The sequence below is a fragment of the Felis catus genome, chromosome B4 (assembly GCF_018350175.1).
Source record: "Felis catus isolate Fca126 chromosome B4, F.catus_Fca126_mat1.0, whole genome shotgun sequence".
Taxonomy (NCBI): domain Eukaryota; kingdom Metazoa; phylum Chordata; class Mammalia; order Carnivora; family Felidae; genus Felis; species Felis catus.
Window position 1 is genome coordinate 123,703,566 of NC_058374.1, and position 13,787 is coordinate 123,717,352.

At 43.6% G+C, this 13,787-nt stretch overlaps 1 protein-coding gene across 4 annotated transcripts in view; it reads left to right on the plus strand.

Moving 5' to 3' along the window:
• The window catches only part of STAB2 (stabilin 2), a 166,475-nt gene that overhangs the window by 37,549 nt on the left and 115,139 nt on the right, over positions 1–13,787 (plus strand). For all 4 annotated transcript variants that reach the window (XM_023257375.2, XM_023257376.2, XM_011284182.4 and 1 more), the window contains 4 exons: positions 3,097–3,192; positions 8,585–8,710; positions 9,598–9,794; positions 11,409–11,542. In XM_023257375.2, the coding sequence (XP_023113143.2) occupies positions 3,097–3,192; positions 8,585–8,710; positions 9,598–9,794; positions 11,409–11,542 (553 nt within the window). The remainder of the gene's footprint in view (positions 1–3,096; positions 3,193–8,584; positions 8,711–9,597; positions 9,795–11,408; positions 11,543–13,787) is intronic.

Below are 13,787 nucleotides of genomic sequence, written 5' to 3' on the forward strand. Positions count from 1 at the left end.
TTCTCTCTGGAACTCCTCTTCCAACAGCTACAGCCGTAGGTGAACATCAAAGTGCTCTGTTAAAATAGAAAGGATGGCAAATCAGTTTTTGAAGTGAGGATGACGATTCCAAATCCGATTCAAAAGTTCACATTATCTGAATGAATAGTTGAGCTAGGTGTCTCCCATTTTTCATACGTAATTCAGAGTTAATGAGCCCCACCTCACAGGGTGCAGCTAGCATCAGATGAGATAATGCTTGTAAAGCAAGTGGCAAAATGCCTGATGGGTAGTAAGTGCTCAACAGAGGGAAGTGCAGGGCCCGTTCTACAGTGAGCTGAGGGAGGGACATGCCTCAGGTGCCAAATTTAAATGGGCATCAAAAACTCAGTAATCAAGGGGCGCCAGGGTGGCTCAGTCGGTTAAATGTCCAACTCTTGGTTTTGGCTCAGGTCATGATCTCACAGTTCGTGGGTTTGAGGCCCATGTCGGGCTCTGCACTGCCAGTGTGGAGCCTGCTTGGGATTCTCTGTCCCTCTCTCTGCCCCTCTCCTGCTCATGCTCTATCTCTGTCGACATAAATAAATAAACTTTAAAAATAAAGTTATTAAAATATTAAAATTTTAAAATATTTATTAAAATAGTTATTAAAATATTAAAATAAAGTTATTAAAAAAATACCAAAGAAAGGCAGGATCCAGCTCTGCACTTGAGCTACCCTGTCTCATTCTCCCCACCTTCTGCCCTGCCTCCCCCTTCTCTCCCTATATCCTATCTCCCCTCCTCACCTGAATCCTGGTTCTGCAGGATGTTGTCTTTGTTGATAATCTAGTTGTACAGTTATTGGTATGGTTATAAAGCACCCACAAAAAATGTTGTAGGTAAATACAGAGAGGGGTTAGGGCTTCCAAGGGATTCCCGTCTAATAGAAGAAAAAAAATGCACACACTGAGAAAGAAAAAGCGGCCCTGACAGCTGTTGGCGGTCAGCCTTTTTGCTCCCAGCTAGGCTGTGGTGCTGCCCCACTGAGCACAGACAATTTCACGGAATATCACCATCGATGACTTGCTATATCCATGCTGGAACAAGACACAGAAACTAAGCCACTGAGAAATCACATCTGGACAGAGAAATGAACAATGACAATGGGCAACAATAAAAATAACCCAATAGCTGCCTCTCCTGGTCACCGTGAGTCGGGGAGCTGCTCACCCTTCAAGGCCAACCAAAGCCCCCACCTCCGTGGTGCCACTCAGTGGTCCCAATGCAGAATCTGCTTCTCTGGGCTCCAACAGCACCTTCTTTGTACCTTGTCCCCTACCACACCCTACTGTAACTACCAACTTTAAACCTGGTCCACTATCACACCAGACTGTCTATGCCTGAGAGCCTACTACCACCATCGGTCAAACAAAGTCAGCAGCAAGGGTCAGCAGTCGTGACAGAAGCAGCAGAGCCACTCGGGGATTTCCGTTGGCATGCAAAAGAGAGCACATTGGAGGCAAAGTCATGGAGGTGTGAGATGCAGGAGGCGTGTCTCTCCTAGGCCAGCCCACCCATCTCTTCCTCCCATTGTCATTGATCTATCCTGTCCTAGTGTGTGTCATGCTGTGTTGGGATGGGCTGCCTTCCTCTGCCATTAGACTTGGAGGGCATGGACTTTACCCTTTGTATCTCTGGGTCATTAATCCCAAGCACAGCACCCTGGACAAGAGAGGTGTTCAATATGTGTTATAAAGGGAGGAAGATAAACTAATGAGTCATCCCCATGTGCTTAGAACCTAAGATGTATAAAAGGAAGCAATGGAAAGTGAAAAGTAAAGTTGTTGGAATTAGATTGGACAGAGCCTTGTTCGCCAAAGAGAGAGATTTAGATTTCATTTGGTTATCAGTTGGGAGTCACTGAGATATTTGGGGGGAAGATCACCTGATGCCATTGCTGATCATATGAAATGGGTGGAACGGAGAGGTGAGAGTTTGGACAGCAAGGCCAGGTAAAATGCTACTGTAGCAGTCCAGGCAAAACATGATAAACACCTGAAGAACAGTTCTGATGGATACGAAAAGCAGGAGATTGAGGTGGACATAAGAATTCAAAGGATTTTTTTATTAGATGTTTGGAATACTTTATTAATCCTTGCTTTTCCAGTATTTGGTTAGGTTTTTAAGCAAGTGGGTCTTCTTAATTATGTTTCACTTGAATTAATATGAAATTGGCTGACACTGAATGCATGTGTAGTAGGCAGAAGTATGGCCCCCCCAAAGAAGTCCGTATCCGGATCCCTGGAACTTGTAAATGTGTTAGGTTACATGGCAAAAGAGAATTAAGAATTAATTAATTAATTAAGGTAATAAATTTGTGTGGTTTTAAGTCCTAATTAAGTTGTGAGGTCATTTGTTCCAGCAGCAAAAGGAAACCAATACAGTATGTTGCACAGAGGTCTGGGCCTAGGATGCTGGCAACCCAGCCAGGTAATAAATCTTGCTACAAATGAGCTGCAAACTGAGTGCTAAGGAATTGACTATTTATTTCAAATGCCCCTCATTTGTCATTTCTGAAACGGTCTGTCAGTGAGCCAAAAAGCCTGCTATTTCAAGCTAGAAATCATGGCATAGTTATTCTCTGCCCTTTCAAATTTCTTTTTTATGCTTGAATCTCCCCCATCATTCAGGAAGTAGGATTTACTCTAGTAGAGAGTAGATCCCCACCACCAGCAATGATTGAGCCAATGGTAGCTTCTCTGTGTTAAATATGGCAGACGCATACCAAACAACAAGTTAATTCTCTTCTTGAGGTGTACAAAGATGAAGTAACTAGTTTAAAAGCAGAGAAAAGCACTCCAGTGCATTCCAGTGCACCAACACATTATCTCATCCAGCTGGAGAAATTGCATGAGGAAGGGATTACTGCCCTCATGTTATATGTAAATAAATTGAAGGTAATAAAAGGGAAATGAAGCCAAGATCTAAACCAGGGTCTCTGGGACCCCAAATTTATGGTTCTTCCCCTCTCATCATGCAGATTCTCAATAAAAACTATCTCAAAGCATTACTCCTCCAGAATCTTTGGAAGAGGTCTACAATGAGTAATGAACAACCCCTGTGTTCTGCCTGCAGTGTGCAGCTGTGTGCACGGCATATGCAATGGTGGGGTGGACGGTGATGGAAGCTGTGAGTGCTACTCCGGGTACACTGGCCCCAACTGTGACAAGCGTAAGTACTACTGCTTTCCTTGACGCTATACTAGGTCAGATAGGCACAGACATATGTGCTTCAACTTTGTATTCACATAGTCGCATCCTGGGGCTCTACATGGGCAAGGTGCCATCAAATGTTTTCCTGGGAGAACACCAAAAATTAAAAAGACAGGGAAAAAAAGAAAAAGAGAGGATGGGAGGGGGAAGGGAGGAGTGGGAAGGGGAGGGGAGGGAAGAGATAGTCTAGAAGAGTGGAACTCATGGAAGATTTGGGAGCAATGTACTGACATAGCTGTGCTTTAGGAAGGTCAAGCTGGTGACAGTGCAAAGGATAGAATAGACAGGGTTGGAAAACCAGCCAAGGTCATTGTAATAAGTCGGCCACCCAGTAAGGGAGGTAAGGTGTGTTCTCAGTTGCAGGTCTCAAGGACAGAACACATTCATAGGAAACAGAGACCCCCTAAGGTTAAGTGATTCACTAGAGGTCACAAAACTACTAAATCGAAGAGCTGGAACTCAGATCATTTGAAATTCTTTAAATGCCCTATCACACTAGGCCCAAGCAAGAGGTAGAAACCACAGGGTGATCGAAACAAGGGAAGTATAATATAAAGAATTAGCAAGCTATGACAGGAGAGTGGCCACAGAAACGCAAAGTGAACTCTAGGGCGGCCGAGCATAACAGAGAAGGACAAACTTGGAAAGGGTGGCCATCCCCAAGGCTGAGTTCAAATCTTTTTGGAGAAGGTATGGTGGCAGCCCACTGGGTAGAGAAGAAGTTTTCTGGTTTGCCCAAGCCGGCATGGATCCACAGTCATTAGGCACACGAAAAACAACCCTCCGGGACACTGATGAGCCAAGGCTGGTGGGCAAGCACACAGAGGGAGTTGGGGTGTGGTGGGTGCCACAGACTTGGAGTGTGTAATGTCCGTGTGTGGAAAAGCTGCAAGAAGGTGGTCACTGGGTCCAGGTTGAGGATGCAGGGCCACCAATAGAGTGTATACTCTGAGTGCATGGCTGGGGCAGAGCAGCACTGAATGTCCTCACACGTTTGCACCACTGACAGACTATGCAACAGCAGCAAGCAAACACAGCAGAAACACAACACCGCACAAAGGAAGCAACAAGAGGAGCCTTCTCCTACAGTGGCCCTCAAGCACCCCCTACTGGCCAAACTTAACATATCACTGTAAAGGAGAAATGTTCGGAATCTTATCAAAGAGCAGGTAATGAAGGGTGAATTTGGAGCTTATCCATTATGAAATTGGACATTCTTCCTGTGACACTAGCCTCACTTATCCTCTGGATTTTACTCTTCTGATCTATAAAATGAAAGGATTGGACAAGATTCCAATTCAACGAATTCCAACTCGTTTTATTGAAAATCACTGAGGCACTATTAACAGTAAGGACGATGAATAAAACACAGCCTCTGGAGGGGGCAGACGCTCAAATGACCCGTTAAAATCAACAGCAGAATGAAACTCGAATGAATAGGATAACCCCTTTTGTAGACCTCAGTCAGCCTACTTCTAAGGCCACTCCTGTCATTGCCCAGTGGACTCATGAGCAAAGATTTTTTTTTAATAAGATAGCAGACATAGTCCAGAAGCCAGCTTCATGAAGAACATAGACATATTTGCCTCCAAATGACAAAATAATTCTGCCAAATCAAAAGGTAAACAATAGACTGGCACAAAATATTTGCAACCCACAGAGCAGAAAAGTTTTTCTAATAACATAAAGTCCATAGGCCATTTGCCAAAGAGCAGCGACTTCACAGGAGAAGAAATAAAAACTAGCCAACAGGTATAGAAAAAGTGCTTACCCACAAGCAGAAATGCAAATGAATCACAGGTTCATTTAAAACCATAATGAAGTGGTATTTCAGAGATTTGGAGGTTTGGGTTTGGTTTTAGTTTTTTGCTCACTATGTTACATAGATTGCAAAGATAGATAATACCCACCTGTGGGTATGAGGAAAATCACAGTACTGTCAACAGAGAGATGAATTGCTGCAACCTGAGGGAAATTTATCCATTAAATTTTAAAATATGCTTATAGTTTGCTGCTCTGGCCCCAATTCTAGGGATTTACCTGGAAAAAGAGAGACACAAGCACCAGTAGGTAAAAATATATGTACAAAGAAATCCATAACAGTGTTGTCTGGAAACTACTGGAAGATTCATCAGTAGAAAATGGTTGAGTGAACTGTGGTATATCCTATACCAGTCAGGATAATGCCAGCTGCTGTAAGAAACGAACACAAAAATTCACTGGCCTAACACAAAGGTTTCAAAACTGTACCAAGGCACCCTAAGGTACCACATCAAACTCACAAGGGTGTTATGGGGATATTGTAATTTTTTTTTTAAAGTTTGCTTACTTACTTTTGAGAGAGAGCAAGAGCACAAGCAGGAAAGGGGCAGAGAGAGAGAGAGAGGGAGACACAGAATCCAAAGCAGGCTCCAGGCTCTGAGTTGTCAGCACAGAGCCCAGTGCGGGGCTCGAACTCACAAACTGTGAGATCATGACCTGAACTGAAGTTGAATGCTTAAGCAACAAGCCACCCAGGTGCACCTGGGATATTTTAAACTTTTGAGGGAGACAGTGATGCATCTGTAGAGTACTGTACAAATGCTAGCTTGAGTTAGTTCACAATTTCAACATTAGGTAGCACTACATCCCTTTCAACAATGTCATATCTTTATAAAGCTGTGTTTTCAGTGCTTGCTAAGATAAAAAGCAGGTATCATGCAAAAATCCTTTCCAATGGAACAAGCGTGATGGTTTCCAATCTGATTCCAAGGTTTAAGAAGTTGGGCAGTGTCCAAAAGCTCACACATTCCAGGGGCACCTGGGTGGCTCAGTCGGTTGAGCCTCTAACTCTTGATTTTGGGTCAGGTCGTGATCTCACAGTTCATGGGATGTGAACCACGCATGCATGTGCTCTCTGTCTCTCAAAATAAATAAATAAGCATTTTTTTTAAAAAAGCTCATATATTCCATTTACAAGTAAATGTGGTTATTTAAAAATGAAGTAAAAATATTTCTCTTTATATTAACCACATTACTTTTTCAAACAGCTACTAGTAGGTCTCATGACACACTTACTGAATTCCTTGGTTCTAACAACTTAATAAATGGACCTGGTAGGTATTTCTTTTGGGACATGAAGAAAGTTAAGATACTAAACACTATGACCTGAGAATTTAGGGAACCTCTGGCTTACTCATGTACAGTCCAGTGTGGGAATCTGACACCAGCTTCCCGCTACATGGTGATTACAGTTCCAGATTTTTCTATTTTGTGCCTCTGCCATTCTATAGCACCTCAGAGTGCTCTGCTTTGAGCCATGGAAAGAAGAAGACAGGACGGAAGAGTCCCTGCTTATGAAATCCAAGATGACACATACAAATTCCTCTCAATATTCCATCAATGGAAAGTAGTCACATAACCCCACCTGGATGCAAAGGGATTGAAAATGTAATCCTTGAAAGGGCAGCCACTTCCCGGCAACAATTCTACTCTATGGAAAGAATTGGGGGAATATTCTCTATGAATGTTTGGTTCAACTAGCCACTGTTGGGGACAATCCCCAGTTGAGTGTTTTATATTTATATGCTTCTTGAGTGTGGCACACTGACTGCTCTTCACTCCAATATCTTTTCAAGGATGTTTGTATCACAGACAGCCTTGGAAGATGTAGGGTGTCTCTTGGGAACAAAGTATAGACAGGCTTACTGCCTGTTCTAGTTATCAATGGCTTGCTTTCAGCTCAAAAGTTGTCCTCTTTGCCTGCTCTGTGATAATGGAGGGGAACTTGTAAATATCTCTCACTTGCCAGCTAGCAAGACATGAAGTCTTATCAATAGAGAGTTTTGGAGGGACACTGAAGAAGGAAGGGTTTTCTCCTCCTGTTTCTGGTTTAGCTCACTCACCAGAGCCCCAGAGAACATGGTTTTTCTCCACTGCTCAGTCCTACACAGTTTATCCAGTGATAGATTCCTGCAGGGCTCAGCTTCCTCCAGGGTTTGACCACTGCATACTTTGTCAAGTGCTTGACTGAGGTGGCAGCAGTAGAGCCAGGAGCCCCAGACAGCACAGGCCTGTGCCCCACCATGCAGAGATGTGCTCACTGTTTGGTATGGCTTCTCCTCGATGCCATGCACACCAAGGTCTCTGCAGGGTTGGCCATCTGGAGAGCCAGCCATTCCACCTCTCCCACACAGCTGACCCCTGAAGATGCTCTGGCCCCAGCCACAGAACTATACTACACTTCTGTGGGGGTGGCTTCTTAGTTTCTGGTTCCGGTAGCACCCAGTGGCCAGCAGCTTCCCCAGGCACTAAGTGAACCCGGGAAGCTGGGCACCTCTTTGTGGATGACCTTCCCTAGAGCCCTAAGGGGAAGATTTCCAGCAAGTCTCACCATTAAGGCCCCTCAGCACCTTCTCTACCATTCAGTGACCAAGGCATGCCTTTTCCAGTGACATCTGGATCTCAGTCCTGGACAGAGGAAGGCTCTACCTTGGGTATTTATTTATCTCAACCCTAGGAAAGCGATTGCTCTTTATATACCTGCTATTTCTTCATTCTTTAGAACTCCTTTTAACACTCATGAACCAATTCCCCATTATTGTAATTTTCCATTGATAATTCTTTACACTAAAACATTCCCTTATTGTGTGGTTTCTGTCTCCTACCTGGGCCCTAACTAATACATTGCCTAGTACTTGAAAAATAAAACAAAACTTAGATTCCCTGAGATTGGGGCTCCTCCCCTGTAATGAAATGAAATCCACTTCATGACCCTTTCTGCATTGTCCCAGGGGACTCGGGGCTTGGAAGAACTAATGCAAAACTGCCAACACTCTGGCTACTACTCTTGATGTGAGCAATAAACTGTCCTTCATCTCTGACCCAGGAATCTCATAGCTTCTACTAGCATCCATGGAACTACATTAGCTCAATTTCGTAGCTTTGCATATTGGATAATATGCCAGATTCCTTATAGTTTCTGACAACCATATGTGCCCCCGATGTGATGAAGAACCACACAGTCGTTAGAGATTACAGTGGATCCTTAAATAGCTCCATAATATTTGGTTAAATTAAAAATCAATTTGCTAAATATTTTCACAGGATTCCATTTTGTTTAAAAAACATCTAAATAAATTTATAGGTGAATGTAGTATATGGGTTGTTGATATTGTTTACTTTGGGAATGAAATGGAAGAATGAGAATAAGAAAGAGTTCATTTTTACTTTCTACATTCTGGGGTTTTTTGAATGGTTGCAGTGAGTCTTTTTTAATTACTCTTTTTAATCACAAAGAACATTACATTGGTTGAATTTTTCAGAATCAGTTATTCTACTAATACAGGTACCTCAACAATATTCCTTTGCAGCCATCCCTGAATGTGCAGACTTGCTCTGCCCAGAAAATTCCAGATGCTCACCTTCCAGCCAAGATGAAACAAAACTAGTATGCAAATGCCTTCCCAATTACCAAGGCGATGGCCAATACTGTGAACGTGAGTAGGATTTAGATCCTGCTAGTCATTCATTGAGATGTTTAGATTACTAAACAGAAAAAAAACAAAACTTCATAACCTCTCTAATGTTAACACAATGACACTTCTATTTCTCTCTGTGTTAAGTTAAATGAAATATATAACAAGTACCGAGAAAATGTTCATCTGTGGTAGCTTTTCAGTAAGTGGCAATTTCTGCTTCTATTATCGAAGCACATAAATAGATTCTTACACATAGTTTTATATCAACCATATCAATGTTAGGATAAAATACAGTCTGTCTTTCTTCTTTCTTTATCCTTCCTTCCTTCCTACCCTCCTTCCTTCCTTCCCTCCCTTCCTTCCCTTTTTTTCTTTCCTTCCTTCCTTCTTTCCTTCCTCTCTTCCTTACTTTTTCTTTTCATGCTCATTCACTTTGTGAGAGGTTGTGTTATGTATTGAACATGAACTCTCAAGTCAGGCTGCCAGCATTCAAATCCCAGATCTGTTTATTATGAACTACATGACCTTGGACAAATTCTTTAACCTGCCTGTGCCTCCATTTTCCTATCTATCAAATGAGAATAATAATGGCTCCTCTCTTAGAGAGTTGTTGTAAGAATTAACTGAGTTAATGTATGGCAAATGCTTAGACAGGGGCAGTGCATATAAATACTACAAGAATTAGTGCTTTCTTTCATGCTATTTTATATTTAAATCCACACATAACATGGCATAGTAATATATCAATACAATATTTTTAGTTATAATCTCTGACAGCCATACATGAATCTGTTCAACAGGTAGGGGGCTTCAGGTGGGGTAAGATGAACTGTTTCTCTCTCTCTTAAAACAATGAATTGCCTGTGCAACTTTGATGAGCTTTTATCCTGTCATTGCCTCTCAAGCCATCAATCCATGTTTAAAAGAAATATGCCATCCTCACGCTCTTTGCACCTACGAGGGACCGAATCGGCACAGTTGCACGTGTCAAGAAGGCTACCACGGGGATGGCCGAGTGTGCTTACCAGTAGACCCTTGCCAGACAAACTATGGAAACTGCTCTGCAAAGTCTACCGTGTGCATATATGACGGTCCTGGACAGGTGAGCACATGATGCTTGGAACTGGGGTGTCTCGCAGTAGGACAGCCACCAAAGGTAAAACCGTGCCGTAGGTGTCATTTGTCTGCTAGGTTGGCCCAGTTTGCCATTTTGATGCTCAGTTTGGGCCTCCTCTCCAGGCACACCTCCATGTGCTCAGGAGGAACTTCCGTGTGTCCCTCCTCCGGTCTGTCTTCTGAACTCACACTTTCCCAGCTCCCCAGGGAGAATTTACCTGCCCTACACTCTCTTGTGTCCTGGTCCTAGACGGTGACAGACAAAATATATACACGACTCAAATGCGATTAACAAATTAACTGTTAACCAAGTCTTGAGTGGATATGTCATTGACTTTCACCTACAATCCTCCGTTTCTCTCTCATATCTTTTTGAGGCAAGAGAGGACTCTTAGAACCAAAAGACTGTGCCCCAAAGAGATGAGCACTGACAAAATGTCAGGCAGCACTGAAAGACAGTAGGCAGCACTGAGGATGTTCTGGGGGGAGACCCTGCCCCTCTAACTCACATCATGATCTTGACCGCTAAAAACCAGCCAGGTCCAGAGACCTTGGCTGAGGAGTTCTGCTGAAAGATCCCTTTCACTAATACCTCATCCATCTATCAACTATTTAGTGGGTGTCCACTGAATCCATAACTGCACATCAAGTTCAGGGGAGAAAATCTATCCACACAAAAGGATATTGCTGCCCTGATAGGAGGAAAGGCTTCAGTGTCTGACCCAAAGAGAGTCATGTGTCCCTAGCAATCCAGTCACCCCATGGCTCCTGGAGTCTCCTGCAGAGTACCCACCCAATCTCATCTTCCAGGGAAAATGCACATCACATGCCATTTCTGCCGTCAATGCCTGAGACAGATTTGGAAAGAAATTCAAGGAGCTGGGCCTCCATCCTCACAGTGCGGTCCCTTATGGGAAAAGTCACATTACACTCTGAGCCAAAATCCCAGGACCTTGGGAGTGAGATTGAAAATAAACTTTGTCTCCAAAAACTGGACCCCAAGGCAGATTTTCAGGTCTTAGAAAGCCCCCATGTTCACACAGAAATGGGGCGTTCATTATTTCCATTATTCCAGAGAAGGTTTCCTCAATTTTGGCATTATTAGCACTTTGGATTCTTTGTTGTGGGGCTGTCCTGTACATAGTAAGATGTTTAGCAGCATCCCTGGCCTCTGGTGACACTGCCCCCCTCTCCTCTTGTGACAATCAAAATATCTCTAGACGCTGCCCAATGTATCTTAGGTTGAGACTCCCAGCTGAAAATCACTCTTCTGAAGCAATGATATCTCCCATCTGAACTTCAGTCTCTACTCACCTGTAGACAATCTAAAACTGGGAATTATGGAGCCAGAAAGGCCCAGGGTTAGGAAACAAGAAAACCGAAAAGGTAAACTTTACAAACAAGGTGTAATTACACGTTTCGCAACCGGTGAGGTACATAAACCAGATCCCCAATTCTGGATACTTTGACACATTTTTAAGCCCGTGCTTTGGACCTGCCCCAAGTTAGCTTTTATGGCAGAACACAGATGGATTGAAGAAGGATGTCAGCTTCCATGACTAACGAGAACCCTTTGTTTTTCTCTCCGTGTCTTCTGAAGTCTCACTGTGAGTGTAAGAAACATTACCGCGATTACGTGCCCGGAGTGGGGTGCAGTGTGATCGATGTCTGTAAACTCAATAACCCCTGTCACAGGAATGCTAACTGCACTACCATCGCACCAGGCCAAACCAAGTAAGTCTGTTCAGTTCCATCACCATCATTCCAAGTGCTGGTCAGTCAGTGCTGTGCCTTCCTTGAAGGGCAGGAAATGTGTCTTAGCTCGTATTCACCCTCACCCCCACAGAGCACGATGCAAGAAGCATAGTAGGGGCTCAATAAATCTTTCTTTAATCACTGAATCATTCAACAGTCGTTTCCTTTATAATGACCATCAGAACATGCTGAAATACTGACCTGGCCCGGCAGCTCGGTAGTAAGTGGTCAGAGAGTGGGAGAAGGAAACCACCGTCGCTAGGAAAACAAACATCTGCTGTGATGACAGGCATTTGACCTCTAATGTATATACCTGTTTCCTCAGTCGTGAAATATTGCTTGCTGGTAGTACCTAACAAGACAGGGGAAGGTGAATAACATGAGTGGTGCTTCCTGGACTCCAGGTTTTACACGAAGGGACTTACCGAGAGTAAAAATATTTGTGTGAAAATTCCTGAGGCAGAGGTGCTCTGCATGGTGTTAAGAAGATGCTATTCGGAAGGGAAGGAGCTGGGTTTGAGTCTCGGATCTGGTATCCGCCAGGGGAATGACCTTGGGAAAGTGGCATCATCTCTCTGGTCTTTGTTTCTCCATGTACAAAATGAGCACAGTGATGTCTACTTCACAGTGTTGCGAACATTACATAGCAGAATGTTCTAGAAATTACCATAAAGCTATTATGGTCTTATGAGTAGATGAACTGAGGCTAGAATCCCAGTGTTTTGCTCCCAGACTGAGGCTTCTACCTTCTGTTCTCACTGTCATCGGCGTTGGAGAAGGACTCACTGTCACTGTAAGCTCAAAACCTTGGAGCACCTGGGTGGCCCAGTCGGCTAAGCATCTGACTTCAGCTCAGGTCATGATCTCATGGTTTGTGAGTTCGAGCCTCACGTCGGGCTCTGTGCTGACAGCTCAGAGCCTGGAGCCTGCTTTGGATTCTGTGTCTCCCTCTTTCTCTGCCCCTCCCCCGCTCACACTCTGTCTCTCTCTGTCTCTCAAAAATAAACACTGAAAAAAAGTTTAAAAAAAAACCATAGTCGACACTGAACCATAAAATTATTAAGCAGTTTCTGTGCTCCTAGAGCCCCTTTCTGTCTTCTTTGAAGCTTATTCTTTTTATAGTTGGGTCTCAAATGTGTGGATCTGCCCAGATAGGTTTTATGATTTTCATGTTTTATCTGGGCAGATAAGTAAGTCTGTAATCACTATGGGTAAAGTCAAGAACACCTGGGTTCAAGTCCCAGCTCTGCCATTTGCCTTACCCTCTCTGAATGATGTTTCCTCTGTCATAAAAGGAGAATTGTACCTCCTACCAGGCCTGTGAGCAGGATTAAATAAGAATACATTGATCAATCTCTGAGCAGAGCATGGCATGTAGAAATCACACATGTGAGTGCAACACCAACATGCCACCGTCATGCGTGTAGACACGTGTGCACCCAATACTCGTGTATGTATCACTTACGTACCTCTTACCATCCTCTCAGAAAGTCTGAGAAGAATACTTTAAATGCTTTCTCTCCTTTATAAGTGGCATTAAAGCTTGTATTTAGAATGTCAGTTGGGGCTGTCAGTGGATTTTAAGAGTAAGTGTGTCCCTCACAAACCTCGTTGATCATCGCCCCGACCAGAAAACGGACTGTCTGGAAAGGCTGGAAAGAGGACTAAGTTAAAGACTGGAGATGTTACATTGATAAAATAAGGGGCCATCACTCATTTAGTTCAGGCAATTTAGTTTACCATGGACAAAGATTTGTTTGTTTATGCCTCCCCAACATGGCAAGGAGTTTATGCAGAATATTCAAAATCATACTGTGTTAGTCACAGAAGTCCACCCAGTAAAGAAAAACGGGCTCAAACGTGGGCTGTCCCACTCACCACTGGAGTGACCTTGGACAGGTCACGTAACTTTTCTGAACTGCAGTTTCTTCCCTGACAGGTCCGCTAAAGAACAAGAATATCTCCCTGGCAAGAGTGGAGTTGATGCATATAAGCATCCTTTTAAAGTTGAAGCTCCATGTTGATTATTACTAAGAACAAGTATCTTCCTGCCCTGCCCTGGGCACTACATTTTAGAGGGCTCCATTCAGGTCTTCCACTAGCTACACCAGGGCAAGGGACTAAAGGACTAAGGGGACCTGCTCCCCCAGAGCCTGAGCCCCCCTTATAGACCATGCTCAGATATCCAGAACCCCATAATTCTCTGCCTAAATGTCTCCAAACC